The 16,895-nt window shown below is 31.6% G+C and overlaps 1 protein-coding gene across 1 annotated transcript in view; it reads left to right on the forward strand.

Annotated features, from left to right (window-relative positions):
- The window catches only part of LOC107638832 (peroxidase A2), a gene marked incomplete in the record, with an annotated part of 2,351 nt that extends 592 nt beyond the window's left edge, over positions 1 to 1,759 (forward strand). Inside the window, 2 exon segments of the mRNA XM_016342228.2 lie at positions 470 to 635; positions 1,094 to 1,759. Of these exon segments, the coding sequence (XP_016197714.1) occupies positions 470 to 635; positions 1,094 to 1,575 (648 nt within the window).

Genomic DNA, 16,895 nt, shown 5'->3' on the forward strand with positions numbered 1-16,895 from the left:
CTCAAATATTTTGTTTTATTTTATTTTTATTATATAATAAAATTTATCTTTTTTAAAAAATAAATTTTTATTATTATAATAATAAAATATAAGACGTTTAAGACAAAAATACAATATTTTTAACACAAAAAATGAAATTAAAACTTAACTCAAAATGTGAGATACTAAAAAAGAATTTTATCTAAATCCGTTAATATACATTTGGCTTTTGGTCATTTGATGCTATATCCCTTAGAATTTAGATTTCTTTTATTGGGAATAATGTTGATATACTGATCTAGTAACTAAACAGAGGAAATAAAAATTAGCTTGAAGAAATAAATCATTAGAAGGCACTAACTACAACTTACATATATAATACACCAACTAAGTTTTAATTTCATATATTTTTAATTTTGCAGATCTGTTTTAATATTCTGAAAACCTTACTTTCTTGTTAATTAATTTGTACAACTATATATATTTACAGGCTCATGGTCCTGATTGGAAAGTTCCATTGGGAAGAAGAGATAGTTTAACAGCAAACTTTACCCTTGCTAATCAAAAACTTCCGGCTCCAACCTTCAATCTTAGTCAACTTATCTCTACTTTTGCCAATCAATCCCTCAACATAACTGATCTAGTTGCACTTTCAGGTATATGATTTTTTTTTTAAATAATTATGTAGTTGCTTCATGTGTTTTAAATTATATATGATAATATATTGTTAATTTTATTTGAATAGCATTTTTATTTGATGTTATTTATTACAATGACTCATTTTTATTAGAAATATAACCATTTATATCTCTCTTTTCTATCATGTTAAACTTCTGAAAGAAATGACTTGATGATATAGGATCAGAATTTTTATGATAAAAATGTTTAGAGTTTGATCCTTATTATCCCACGAAAAAAGAACAGTATAAGATAAATAAAAGGAGAATAGAAAGTCTGTAGAAAAAAAAAATCACGCAAGTTCGAAAAAAGCTCTTGCGTAGTGCATGGAATTTGTTAGAGATATGATTATTTATGTTATTAGATGTCAGTCAATAAAAAATGAAGATTGTATTTATAAATGTTTAAAACATTGTATATATATGAAAATTTGCAGGTGCTCACACAATTGGGAGAGCTCAATGTAGATTTTTCAGCAGTCGATTATACAATTTTAGCAACACTGGAAATCCTGATCCAACTTTGAACACAACCTATCTACAAACACTTAGATCAATTTGCCCCAATGGTGGACCAGGGAATACTCTCACCAATTTGGACTTAACAACCCCAGACACATTTGACAACAAATACTTCTCCAATCTTCAATCTCTAAATGGATTGCTTCAGAGTGATCAAGAACTTTTCTCTACAGTTGGTGCATCTACACTTAGCATTGTGAACAGTTTCAGCAGTAACCAAACTCTTTTCTTTGAAGCATTTAAGGCATCAATGATTAAGATGGGTAATATTGGAGTTCTAACTGGCTCTCAAGGTGAAATCAGAAAGCAATGTAACTTTGTTAATGGAAATTCTGGATTGGCTACTTTTGCTACTAGAGTAGAATCATCAGAACAACAGGGTGTTAGCTCAGCCTAAAAAGATTATATATTTATTGTGGGTTGGAAATTTTAAAGTAGTTCTTCTATATTCACATACATAAATAAGTCATGTTGTTTGTGGATTGGGATTGATTTTGTACTTGATAGATGTATGGATATCCATTTGTGTTTTGTATCATTTAATTTCCAATAATGTTATATGAGAATCGACTGTTTTTTTATGTTGTTGGATTTTTACGTATACCCTTCTAGGCTTTTATATACAATAAGTGCTTATTTGAATATCATTAAATCGACAAAAAAAAAATTAATAAAAAAATTTTTTTTAGTGTGTTTAGTAAATTTTTAATAGTAAAAATAAAAGTTTTAAAAAAATAAAAAAAAATTTGTATCAAACATAAAATTACTTTTACTTTTATAAAAGATTTTTTTTGAAAAAAATGCCCCAATAAACCCTAACGTTAATTAAAAGAGAAGTCATTTGTTAGAAAAAAAAAATTGAGGAATCATTTGTCATTTTAGAAATAACCAAAAATAACCAAAATAGCAGTTAATTGACTTAATTCTTTTTCATTGATATTTGACAAGGCCTTTCATAATTTTTCTCCACAAAAATTCCTTTTTGGGTTGCACAAAGCCCAACTAGGGTTCACCAAAATATTTATTTATTTTTTGGTAATGCTTCAAAATATGTAAGAATAATGATTATAAGAAAAGGGCCAAAGGCAGCAAAGACCATGGATGAAGGCAAAGTTTTGATTGAAAACCCAACCAAATTAAAAATGATAAAGCCCTATAATCGGAGTAATGATTATGGAAAACCGTGCCATTCAGTTGTCTTTGCTCCCATAATCACATGAAGACGGTGTGATTATCGATGCAGGAAAAGCTCTTGTTGAATCAATTTTGTAGTTATGTATTTGTTGGAAGGGCCAAAGTATGAAAAATGGTTAAGGATCTATAGATGATTGAGATTAATTTATCACCTTTTAGAGTAATGTGATTTTTACACATTTTCTTGTTTACTTTTTATATATAAGATCACTTTTTCGCTTGATAAGTCATTTGTTATAATTTTCAGATGCGTGTATTTGTATGTTAAATATTTATTGATTGGTTAGATGAAGAACAAAGTATAGAAAGCATGACTAGGGAAGAGTAGAGTGATTGACCCTAGATATTTGAGAGTTAGAGTGATATACACTACTAATGAGGGTTCAGTGCTTGGTTCTATGTTCCCTGCTTTCATGAGTTATCTTCTTACAAGTTTACTTGTCCTTACTATATAATTTGAATTAGTGAAATTTGATTTATATTTGTTTTGAAGAACTTATTTTCTTTTAACCAAGTAGACAGAATCATCATAACATATAGTTACATTCATAGGTTGCATCTCATGAATCTTACTTTCCCCATTCATTCTTTATAACTTCTCTTGAGTTTAGCATGAGGACATGCTAATATTTAAGTGTGGAGAGATTGATAAACCACTATTCTATGGTTTATCTTGTGCTAATTTGAGTGATTTTTATCAACTCTTTGCTCACTTATTCATATAAATTGCATGGTTTTACGTTTTCCTTCCTGATTTTGTGCTATGATTGAAAACATGCTTCTTTGGCCTTAATTTCACTATGTTTAATCCTCTTTTATTACCATTCGATGCCGTGATATGTGCGTTAAGTGATTTTAGGGATTATAGGGCAGGAATGACTTAGAGGATGGAAAGAAAGCATGCAAAAGTGGAAGGAATACAAGAAACTGAAGGAACTCCTAAAGCTGTCCAGCCTGACCTCTTGGTACTAAAATGGTCATAACTTGAGTTACAGAGGTCCAAATGAGGCGGTTTCAGTTGCGTTGGAAAGCTAACATCCGGGGCTTCGTAATGATATATAATTTATCATAGCTGTCCTGAAGTTAGGCAATGCAAACGCGTAGATGACGCGCACGCGTCGCATCTGCAAAATTTCAATCCACGCAAACGCGTGGACGACGCGTCCGCGTCACTTTGCCGCGTGCTGAACGTAACAGAAATCGCTGGGGGCGATTTCTGGGCTATTTTTTACCAAGTTTTTGGCCCAGAAAACACAGATTAGAGGCTATAAAGTGGGAGAATGCATCCATTCATCGAGGAGAACATAAGACAACATTCATTCTCATAATTTTAAGTTTTAGATGTAGCTTTTAGAGAGAGAGATTCTCTCCTCTCTCTTAGGATTTAGGATTAGGATTAGGATTTAGGATTTCTATTATGATTAGGCTACTTCTCTTCATCACAGGTTCAATGTTCTTTTAATTTACTTTCTACTTCTATTTATTTTATTACTTTAATGGGTATTTATCTTTCCAAATTGGTTTATGAACCCTTCATGTTAGGATTTTCTTAATTAATATAATTTGAGGTATTTCAGACTTATGATTGTTTTATTCTATTTATGATGCTTTCAATTTAAATTAGATTTATTTTCCCTTTTGGTTTTGGTTAAGTAATTGGTAACACTTGAGTTATCAAACTCAGCAGTAGATTGAGATTTGGTAATTGCTAATTGATTTGGATCGCTCTAAAGCTAGTCTTTCCACAGGAGTTAACTAGGACTTGAGGATCAAATTAATTAGTCCACTTGATTTTCCTTTATTTAGTAAGGGTTAACTAAGTGGGAGCAATAACAATTCTCATCACATCTAATAAGGATAACTAGGATAGGATTTCCAGTTCTCATACCTTGCCAAGAGATTTTTCTAATTATTAATTTATTTTTCTTGTCAATTAAATTACTTGTTCAAACCTTTTTAAAAATCCCAAAATATACCTTTGCATAACCAATAATAAGAACACCTCCCTGCAATTCCTTGAGAGACGACCCGAGGTTTAAATACTTCGGTTATCAATTTTATCAGGGGTTTGTTACTTGTGACAACCAAAATTTTTGTACGAAAGGATTCTCTGTTGGTTTAGAAACTATACTTACAACGCGATTATTTTTACGAATTTTTTTACCGATAGAAATTCGATCGTCAGGGACAAACCCATCACTAAGAAAAGGATTGAGCATACAAGAGAGTCCACTCATGGACCTCAACAAGAGCATGAGGAAGTCCCTCGTTAAGAAATCCCTGAGATGCCTTAAGGGATGCATTTTCCTCCACACAACTATTAGGAGCAACTCAACACCTCTTTAGGAGAATTGAGTTCTAACATGGAGCAACTAAGAGTGGAGCACCAAGAGCACTCCATCATCCTCCATGAAATCAGAGAGGACCAAAAGGCCATGAAAGAAGAGCAACAAAGGCAAGGAAGAGACATAGAGGAGCTCAAGCACTCCATAGGATCTTCAAGAGGAAGAACTAGTCGCTGTCACTAAGGTGGACCCGTTCTTTAATTTTCTTGTTCTTATTTTTCTGTTTTTCGTTTCTATGCTTTATGTTTTGTCTATGTTTGTGTCTTCATTACATGATCATTAGTGTTTAGTGTCTATGTCTTAAAGCTACGAATGATTCCATGAATCCCTCACCTCTCTTAAATGAAAAATATTTTTATTTGCAAAAGAACAAGAAGTGCATAATTTCAAAAATTATCTTGAAATTAGCTTAATTATTTTGATGTGGTGGCAATACTTTTTGTTTTCTGAATGAATGCTTAAACAGTGCATATTTTTTATAGTAAAGTTTATGAATGTTAAAATTGTTGGCTCTTGAAAGAATAATGAAAAAAGAGAAATGTTATTGATAATCTGAAAAATCATAAAATTGATTTTTGAAGCAAGAAAAAGCAGTGAAAAACACAAGCTTGCGGAAAAAAATGGCGAAAAATAAAGAAAAAGAAAGAAAAAAAAAAGAAAAAACAAGCAGAAAAAGCCAATAGCTCTTTAAACTAAAAGGCAAGAGCAAAAAGCCAATAACCCTTTAAACTAAAAGGCAAGGGTAAAAAGGATCCAAGGCTTTGAGCATTAATGGATAGGAGGGTCCAAAGGAATAAAACCCTGGCCTAAGCGGCTAAATCAAGCTGTCCCTAATCATGTGCTTGTGGCGTGAAGGTGTCAAGTGAAAAGCTTGAAACTGAGCGGTTAAAGTCGTGGTCCAAAGCAAAAAGAGTGTGCTTAAGAGCTCTGGGCACCTCTAACTGGGGACTCTAGCAAAGCTGAGTCACAATCTGAAAAGGTTCACCCAGTTATGTGTCTGTGGTATTTATGTATCCGGTGGTAATACTGGAAAACAAAATGCTTAGGGTCATGGCCAAGACTCATAAAGTAGCTGTGTTCAAGAATCAACATACTAAACTAGGAGAATCAATAACACTATCTGAATTCTGAGTTCCTATGGAGGCCAATCATTCTGAACTTCAAAGGATAAAGTGAGATGCCAAAACTGTTCAGAAGCAAAAAGCTACTAGTCCCGCTCATCTAGTTGAAACTAATCTTCATTGATATTTTGAAATTTATTGTATATTCTCTTCTTTTTATCCTATTTTTTTTAGTTGCTTGGGGACAAGCAACAATTTAAGTTTGGTGTTATGATGAGCGGATAATTTATACCATTTTGGCATTGTTTTTACATAGTTTTTAGTATGTTTTAGTTACTTTTTATTATATTTTTATTAGTTTTTATGAAAAAATCACATTTCTGGACTTTACTATGAGTTTTTGTATTTTTCTGTAATTTCGGGTATTTTCTGGCTGAAATTGAGGGACCTGAGCAAAAGTCTGATTCAAAAGCTGAGAAAGGACTGCAGATGCTGTTGGATTCTGACCCTCCTGCACTCGAAATGGATTTTCTGGAGCTACAAAAGCCCAATTGGCGCACTCTCAATTGCGTTGGAAAGTAGACATCTTGGGCTTTCCAACAATATATAATAGTTTATACTTTTCTCGAGATTTGATGGCCCAAATTGGCGTTAAACGCCAGCAAGAGACCCTTTTCTGGCGTAAAACGCCAGAACTGGCACCAAAACTGGAGTTAAACGCCCAAACTGGCATCCAAGCTGGCGTTTAACTCTAGAAATAGCCTATGCACGTGTAAAGCTCAATGCTCAGCCCAAGCACACACCAAGTGGGCCCCGAAAGTGGATTTCTGCACTATCTGCACTTAGTTACTTATTTTTTGTAAACCCTAGTAACTAGTTTAGTATAAATAGCACTTTTACTACTGTATATCTATCTCTAATCATCTTTTGATCATCTTTTCACTTTTATGTTACATTTAGGAGATTGGCCATTTGGCCATGCCTAGACTTTTTCTCTTATGTATTTTCTACGGTGGAATTTCTACACCTCATAGATTAAGGTGAGGAGCTCTGCGGTTCTTCATGAATTAATGCAAGTACTATTATTTCTCTTTCAATTCACGCTTACTTCTTCTCCAAGATATACTCTCGTACTTAATTCAGTTAAATCAGAATGAAGAGGTGACCCGTGACAATCACCCACTATTTTCGTTACTCGCTTAGCCAAGATTCGCGTGCCTGACAACCACAAGTGGTCTACATGATGTTCAACATAATCATTGGACGACAGCCGGAGTATAATCTCTTGGGGCTCTAATCCACGATTTGTATCGTCTCTCCTGACAACAGAGCATCCAAATCCGTGAGACTAGAACCTTCGTGGTATAGGCTAGAACCAATTAGCAGCATTCCTGAGATCCGGAAAGTCTAAACATTGTCTGTGGTATTTCGAGTAGGATCTGGGAAGGGATGACTGTGACGAGCTTCAAACTTGCAAATGTTGGGCGCAGTGACAGTGTGCAAAAGGATAGAGAGATCCTATTCCGACGCTAGTGAGAACCGACAGATGATTAGCCGTGCGGTAACTGTACCTGGTATTTTTCATCCGAGACGAGAAATCCGAGAGTTGATTAGCCGTGCAGAAACCGAAAATGGTATTTTTCATCCGAGAGGATTATACAGCTTGCCATGGAAGGGAGCATGCATGATTGGAAGAAGACAATACGAAAGCAGAGGTTCAGAAGCAACAAATCATCTCCAAACGCTTATCTGAAATCCCCACCAATGAATTACATAAGTATCTTTATTTTATTTTATGTTTTATTTATCTTTTAATTATCAAAACCTCATAACCATTTGAATCCGCCTGACTAAGATTTACAGGATGACCATAGCTTACTTCAAGCTGACAATCTCTGTGGGATCGACTCTTACTCACGTAAGGTATTACTTGGACGACCCAGTGCACTTGCTGGTTAGTTGTAAGGAGTTGTGAAAAGTGTAATCACAATTTCGTGCACCAGCGAGTTGAACGGCGACGGCTCCCTCTCTTCTTCTCTTCTCCCCTATTGCAGCTCCCTCATCCCCGGCGCCCTCTTCCTCTCGGATCTTCTTCTCCCTTGCCAATAGCGGCGGCGGTAGTGGCAGTGACACCCACCACGCCGCCTTCCTCTCCTTCCCCCTCTTCCTTTCCAGTGTCTCCCTTCCCCTCTCTTCCCTTTATTTCTTCTTTTTTTTTTTCAATTGAAGCTGTGTGTGTGTTGTGATTTGGGGGTGGCGGCTAGGTTAGGGTTTGGTGAGGTGAGTGTGTGTAAAAATTAGGTTTAGGGTTAGTTTAGTAATTTCAAATAAAAATATGAATAATATAATAATTGAAACCCAAATTAAATCCAACACTAATTATATTTAGAAAATACTATTTGCTCATTAATTTTATAAATTACTTTCAATTAAATGCTCAAATCCAAGATTTAGAGATGACATAATTAATTTTCTTTATTCACAAAAACTGAAGTATTAAATTTCAAAATCTTAATTATTTAAATCAATTCATATAAAATTCTTACTGTTTTAAAATTACTAAACTTTATAATTTAAATATAGAAAACCTCAATAATTGTAAGATTGGATAAGAATCTTAATTTATTTCAAATTCAATTAATTAAAACTTGTATTAAATATTCTTTAATAAAGAAATCTCTGGAATTAAAACCACAAATAACTAATTGAATTTGAGATTAATTTATAATAAATCTTTTCAAAAGTTTTGGGTCTTACATGAAAGATATTAATTAGATGTGCTAATTTATCATATATGTATTTACGATAATATTTGGTAACAAAAAAATAACAAAAAATAGTCAGAATTTATCTTATTTAATATTTATTAATTATTTATCTTATTTAGCATTCATTAATTGTTGTAATAATTAATGAATGTTAAAAAGGCAAGTTTTGACTTTTTTTTCCCTCCCTATCATTATTTATGTATTAGAAGTATCACCATTGCAAGGTCGATGCACCTTTTTTTCCTTCACAAAAATGGTATAATCAAGACAGGTTGAAAGACACAATGTTGAGTATTGATTTATACTACCATATTTTAGTCAAGCATGTAATATTGGCAGATAATGCTTCTAAGCAGTTGATTAAGCATGAAAAAAAAAAACGGTTGATTAAGCAACCGCATAAATCTAAATGTTATTCAAGTAAAAGCAATTGTATATTATTATGAAGCATCACTTATTTAATTTAGTTGTCATGAAAATTTATCGTAAAAATTGTATTAGTAAACTCATTTTATTTGTTTCTGTGGATAGCACGGATTTATTTACTAGTAGTCACTTATTTTTTTAGTATTGAAACGGGGCTATTAACCCATTAACTTAAGACCAGTAAACAAAACACCATTAACTTACATCATGGTCCAAAAAAAGAGGACTATTTGGAATTTATTCGCAAAAACATTAAACTAACTACTAGTATTAAATTTTGGCCCAACAATGGTTATTTGCCTATAACGGAATCTGTTATAGTCTTATGCTCCTAAGTGTGTGCAGTGCTTCTAAGTTAGTGCAGTAGTGTAGTGCTATAAATAGGGGTGTTTATAGATCGGATCCGATCTGCATATCCGCGATATATATCCGAATTCGATAAAAAAATTACGGATATGGATCCGATTCGTAAGACTATTGGATCGGATCGGATTAGATCTGCACACTAATAGGATCGGATCACGGATTTCGTGTAGGTATCCGCATATCCGATCCACATATCCGCGTATCCGCAAAAATAAAAAAATAAAAAAATAAATATTTTTTTATGTTTTATTTCGACTAATAATTATGATATATGTTGTGTTATTTTAATTTATTATTCAAGAAAAGTATGATTAATGTTATTTTAAGAGTAAACATATTTAAAAGAATAGAAAAATGAATTTTTATTGATATTATTTTAATAAAAATAACCTTTTAAAAATAATTGTGTTTTGCAGATATATCCGCTATCTGATCTGATCCGATCCGCAAATGTGCGGATCGAATCCAAACTAAAAAATTACGGATATTGGATCCGATTCGATAATTTTAATGCGGATTGAATCGAAATTTTGGCCATATCCGATCCGTGTTCACCCCTACCTATAAATATAAAACTGCTGCATAAAAGTTAATGTAACTCTAATCTTCTATACATAATAATACTTTTATTCTCTTGTATTCAAATAAATTAATATTTCTTCCATCTTATCATAAATTCAACCATAACACTTTGGACATAAATAAAATAGAAATAACACAGTTGTCTTCACATTTGAATTCATGAGAAATTAAGACTTATTTATTGATTTTTTAGAACAATATTTTTCTATTTATACTTGTGAAAAATGCACATAACTATTTAGATTGATACATAAATTAATAGAATTGAAAGAGAGTGTAAAATGTTTTATCAAAGCCTGGTGTACTATAATTGCTTGACAAACAATCATGCATATCTAAACTAATAATGTATAATTTTTAACAACTTAATTAAAATCTAACTACTACATAACCAATTAAAAACCTAAATCAACTAATAAATATACATCAAATTAACTACAAATTAATTATTATATAAAGATTAAAGAAAATTGAAAGAACAAGAAACTAACTAAACAAGAAAATTAAAACTCACCAGGTCGTAGGACGAGCAGACGATGAAATCGGCAAGAAGAAGATAGTGTATGCAAGAAGACCAAGCAACAATGTAGGGGACGAGAGGATAAACCAAAAGCGAGATAACATGAGCTGAAGTGAGAATGAGAACACTCAATTGTGATTTTGATTTGCGAATCATAAGATAAATGAAACAGAGCGAGAGATTAAAGAGGTGGAGCAAGAGATGATTAAAAAGGAACTAGAGGTGATTTAATTTCACAGCATGCATGAAAGTGACAGTGAAAATGATTTTGAGCGATTTCTAGTTTCAAAACATGAAAATTTGTTTATTTATATTCTAATGGAGAATAGATAACAGTTTTAGTAAGTTTTTAAAAAATTTAAATATATTTGTTAACACATTAACAAATATTTAAAAGAAAAATATTACTAAATGTATATATTTAAACAAAAAATTAATACAGAAAATTTTCCTTTTAAAATTAAATCAAACAAGCCCTAATTTTAGAGCGTATTTTAATTTTTGTAATGGCTATTATATATTTAAATAATAATACACAATTAAATTTTTTTATAAACTAAGTCCAATCAATTTAAACAATAAGCTTTGAAATAATGTTATTTATAACTAATTTTTATTAATTTTAGACCAATTTAATTGAACTTAATTAACAAAAAGATTTAAATATATAGTATTATTCATATTATATATTAAAGAAATTTTAACTATGCAAAAAGAATTGTTTGTTTGACTTACAATTTAGTATTATTCAATAGTAGGCCATATGTAGGATTTTTGTGAATCGTTCCCCATGCGTGGGTATACGAGGCTATTCAACTTACTCTTTTAAGTGCGAGAATAATCTTTAATTGTAGAAAAAAAAATTTAAACGGTCNCTTACGTATTTTTTCTTTCTTCTCCAACTGATTTTCACTGTGGCCATAAATTATTGAATCAATTTTGGTTGAACTTGATTACCAAAATGACTTATTTAAGTAGCATTTTTGTAATCAAGTCTAAATAAGTTGGTGCAAGCCCATAAAAAAAGTGCGCGCATCAGTCTTTACTTCTCTTTTTTAGTGCTTTTTATACCACACAAATTTTTATTAGAGAGTATACAAACTTATTGATATAACACATAAATTTTGAAATATAACAAAAAAAATTTCATATAACACAAATTTATCGACATAGTATAAAAATTTTGATATATAATAATAATGCTCATATTTTGTATATAAAACAATTTTTTTCTACGAATATATTTAATTAGATGGATAAGTTAATATTTTGAGTATGTATTTAAAGAATAAAATATTTGCATAGTTCACTTTAATAGGCTAAACAACTTTTTTAACATTAATTAGTTTCAAAGAGTCCTCATAGTTCATATTTAGTTTTCTAATAGAAGAAAATCTTATGTCCTAAGATGTTTAAGTTGTGATATTGATGATTTGTTAAATCAGAAGGGATTAAGAGAGGGAGAAAAATAATTTTTTCTCGTTTTAAAAAAAATAAAAAATCTCTTCAAAAATATTTGTTAAGTTATTACACATTTATATATTATGTATTTCTTCTATACTCTCACTAAAAAAATTACAACAAACCTACATCTACTATTGATAAAAAAAATCTAAATAACACTAACATATCTCGTAATAATTAATTTTAAAAAGACTAAATTTTACATGATTCATTAAAATTGTATAATTGTATTATAAATAGAAATCTTACATAGGAAAAAAAGACAAAAATGTTTTTATACTTGACTTTTAAAAGACTAAAATAATTTTTTAAGATGAAAAATCCTGAACAACTAAATACCTTTTTATAATAAAACTTGTTTAATTATATTAAAAAATATAAATCTCATCTTTTAAAGAGACTAAAATATTCTTAAATGTTTAACAGAACAAAGCGATCAATCTTATCTTAAATATCAACGTAATCAATATCTCTTTTCATAAGCTTTCTTAGACTTCTTGTATATAACAACCACATGGATATGTACCTCAATATCCATATAATATCTTTATCTTTGTTTGGATGATACTCGTATTGTCGTTTACTATATAGGGAAACATAAATGATAATAACATTGAAAGGAACTTGTTTTAAAACCAAAACTAAGATTGAATGGAATTATAAAAAAGTTCACGACTTGACTTATGCATATTTTTTATTAAATAAATTTTACTCAACTTTTTCTAAAATAAAACGTAAATTATTTACATAAAATTGGAGGAAATAAAAAATAAAATAAAATCAGACCATATAGTACATTGTGCTGAATTTTTTTAGCTAAATACAAAATATAAAATACATATTTTTTTAATTTACTAAACATAATTATCTTTTATTTTTTATTTTTGAAAAACTTCTTCTAACAACGCAACAATTATTCTTTTTAGGCTAAATTTTTTTATAGTTACGTTTTATTTCTTGCGCATTAAATTCGGATATTAATCTACTTATGGTTATTTTATTTTAAACAGAAAACGAATACAGAAAAATTCCTCTCTCAAAATTAAACCAAACAAGCCTTAATTTTAGGACATGTTTTAACTTTTGTAATGGCTATTATATATTTATATACATACCATATTTTTAAAAAAGAATGTGCTATTTTAACTTTTAGAGACGATGGTATCTAACTGTCTATGTTATCCTAATACACACGTAAGAAATTCAAGATTTGTCGTATGCATATTTTTTATTATCCTACAATGACTTTTACATAACTGATTTGAGCAAACATCAATTTTTTTCTTTTTTTGGAAATACATATTGATATTCATTGATAGAGGAATAACCTTATTTAAACTGAGATTCTCTATCATTATTTATTTATATCTGTTGATGATTAATGTTTTTACTGTAGGTTATATCTATTTAAGAGCAAACGGTTAGTTACAAAATACTTGCTATTTCTAAAGTGGGATCCAAACTCTCTAGGTTCTTTTCATAATATCTCCAACCTAACCTACTAAAGAAGAATTTGTTGTAGATCGAAACTCCATTCATAGATAAATTTTCTATGAGGATGCCTTAAAATAACTAAATTTAATTTGGGCTGGTAGAACCAACTAAACTTCTAAATGTTAAATATAGTTAATCCATATTAAAAGTAATTTTTTCAGGCTGATGGGCCAAGATAAAAAAATAAAAAACTTTTTAAACTGTTCGTATACATTATAGTTAGACATAAATAGCAGTTTGAGCATGTCCCAAAAAAAAAGCAGTTTGAGCCTATGACCCAAAATAATAAAAAATAAAAAAAGTAGCAGTTTGAGCCCAAGTTGAAATGGCACAAGAGGATGCCTCCTAGATGTTGCATCTGGATTTTACTCCCAGATATCTTATGATTTTGATAATTTGTATTGGATTGAATTAAATTATTAGCTATAACATATCTAATACATTGAGCTGAATTTTTTTAGCTGCATACACAATATCATTGTTCGCTTGCTCGGGTAAATGACGTTTCGGATGGGGTTGAGGTTGGAGCAATTGGTGAGATGGTAGATTCAGACTTGAGCGCAAGTTTCTCGAGGAGGATGATAATCTGAGTCATTGGTGGTCAGCGGATGGGGCCACCTGTAAAGATATTCTAATGTCAAAATTAGTGTCCGTATGATGAGGAGGCTGAATAAGGTAAAAATGTTACAGGTAGGTCCCTCCCCATTTGTACTCTGAACTCGGGTGGGTTCCTTTCTCTTAGACCCATCTACCTGAAAGTTTTTGCTAGCTGTCCAGGTTTCCTTAGTAGGACGTGAGGTGGCGCCTGAATTCAGGTTGAGCAACACGCCGGGTTGATGGTTCGTGATTGGATCTGGAACCCTTGTCGGGTCAGTGCCCCCAAAGTACCAGGCTGTGAAGCTCAGAGCTTATGGTTGGTATGTTCGAGTCACCTGCACTTTCACGGGTCGAGTCTTGTCTAGCCCGAGAACCCGTTGACAAAGTCTATGGCTCCAATGCGCGTGAATTATTCCCAATCGTTACTTAGGGCGTCACTTTGATTTCTGTGCCGAGAACATTAAATGCTCTTTAAAGACTGATTTGAAAGTAGGGAAAAGTCAATTGGCAACTTAAGAAATCTCCAACTCCTATATCTCTTGGGAAACAACTTCACCGGTGGTCTTGGTCTCCTCAATTCACTCACACAATGCAGGCAATTGACAAAGATTCTTTTAGCATTTAAATCCCTTGGTGGAACACTTCCAAACGCCATTGGAATTCTTTCACAATTTCTTTAAAGGTTTGATGTGAGGAGTTGTAACATCAAGAGTGAAATTCCTCCACAGATTGAAAACTTGAAAAACCTATATGATTTAAACATGTATAACAACCAATTTGTTAGAGAGATTCCAAGCACAATTGGAAACTTAGACAGCTTCTCCAACTATTGGACCTTTCAAAAAATAGGCTAAATAGTTCTATCCCAGAATAACTTTTCAGGATTCAGAATTTGAACCAGTTGACTCTTAGCTATAACAAAATTTTGGGACAATTCTAGAAAGTGTGGATCATCTTTCTTTTCTAAAAATACTTTACTTAGATTCCAACAATCTAACCTCCACAATACCTTCCACACTTTGGAGTCTTAGTAATATCTTGGAGGTAAATTTATCCTCCAATGGTCTTGAAGGATCTTTGCCAGCTGAGATAAATAGCATGAATGCTGTGATCAATTTGGATATTTCACATAACACGCTTTCAGAAAAAAATTCCACCGGAATCGGTAGCTTACAAAGAATATTGAATCTCTCGTTAGCTTATAACATGTTATAAGGGCCTATTCCTAATTCAATTGGGAACATTTTGAGTTTGAAATTTCTTGATTTTTTTCATAATCTTTTATCAGGAACCATTCCTAAGTCTTTTGTGAACATTGTTGATCTCAAGTTTACAAACTTGTCTTATAATAGGCTACATGCTAAGATTCCTTATGGTGGCAAGTTTATAAATTTCAAATATGAATCATTCATTATGAATGATGGACTCTGTGGAAGACCAAATTTTAGAGTCCTACCATGTTCCAATGATGGTGCAAAACATAGTAGGAGATCCAAAGCTCTGAAATTGGCAATACCCTTAATTGTATTATGGATGATTCTTGCATGTGCAGTTATTTTGATATACAGAAGAAAACTAAGAAAGGGTTCAGTTGCTGAAGACTTTCCATCGTTTCGATTTCCAAGTCGAATTTCCTAATTTAAACTCATGGAGTCAACACAGAAATTTGATGAGAGCAATCTTATTGAAGAGGGGGTTTAGGTTCTGTTTTCAGAGGTGAGCTTTTAAATGGAACTATGGTTGCTGTTGAAGTATTCAACTTGGAGATACAACAAGCACCAAGAAGCTTTGATGCAGAATGCGAAGGGGTGCGAAATCTTTGCCATAGAAATCTTGTTAAAGTCATCAGAAGTTGCTCAAATTCCATTAATTTCAAGGCCTTGGTGATGGAATTTGTAGCAAATGGGAACTTGGAGAAGTGGTTGTATTCTCATAACTATTTCATACCGTTCATGCAAAGGTTGAAGGTAGTAATAGACGTTGCATGTGCATTGGAGTATCTACACCATGGTAACACTAGATCTGTGGTACATTGTGATCTGAAGCCAAGTAATGTTCTGTTGGATGAAGATATGGTTACACATGTTTGTGATTTCAACATTGCTAAACTATTAGAAGACGGCCAATCTGAAATCCATACAAACACCTTAGCCACCCTTGGTTTTACGGCTCCAGGTATTTTGACTTGCATGCTCTTATTTTTCATTAGTTCTTGTTAAATAAAGCTTTTAGAAGAAGTAATTTAATATTATAACATCAGAACTTGCAATTGTGATTGTAGAGTATGGATTGGAAGGAATAGTGTCCCCAAAGGGAGATGTATACAGCTATGGTATTATGCTAATGGAAGTCTTCACAAGAAAGAAACCAACTGATGAAATGTTTTGTGAGGGACTAAGTTTAAGGTCATGGATCCAACAGTCATTGCCACGTGGGATAATTGAGGTTGTGGATCCTAATTTGATGGAGGGAGAGGAACAAGTTGTTTCTGCCATGGAAGTAGCCTTATCAAAAATCATGGACTTGGCTCTGGATCTCATGACTCTCCAAATGAGAGAATTAGTATGAAGGAGGTCTTTGTTCTGCTAAGCAAAATTAAAACCACATTTAAGCAGAGATGATGATGACACAAGGAAGAAATTGAAGTTAAGACTATCCATTATAATTTTATGTTTTTGTTGACCTCTATGTTGCTTGTCTAAACTTCTATTTATATATACTAGTATATCTACCTATACTTGCACGAGTTAATATATGAAATATATAAAGTATTTATTTTTTTAAAATACAAAAAATTATTACAATAAAAATTTTAAATTATAAAGTCAAAAGTAATTAAAAAATTTAATTATTTTTAATATAAAAATTATTTAAAATAAAAAATAAATATTTTATGTGTG

Source organism: Arachis ipaensis, chromosome B04, assembly GCF_000816755.2.
Source record: "Arachis ipaensis cultivar K30076 chromosome B04, Araip1.1, whole genome shotgun sequence".
NCBI classification, from domain to species: Eukaryota; Viridiplantae; Streptophyta; class Magnoliopsida; order Fabales; family Fabaceae; genus Arachis; species Arachis ipaensis.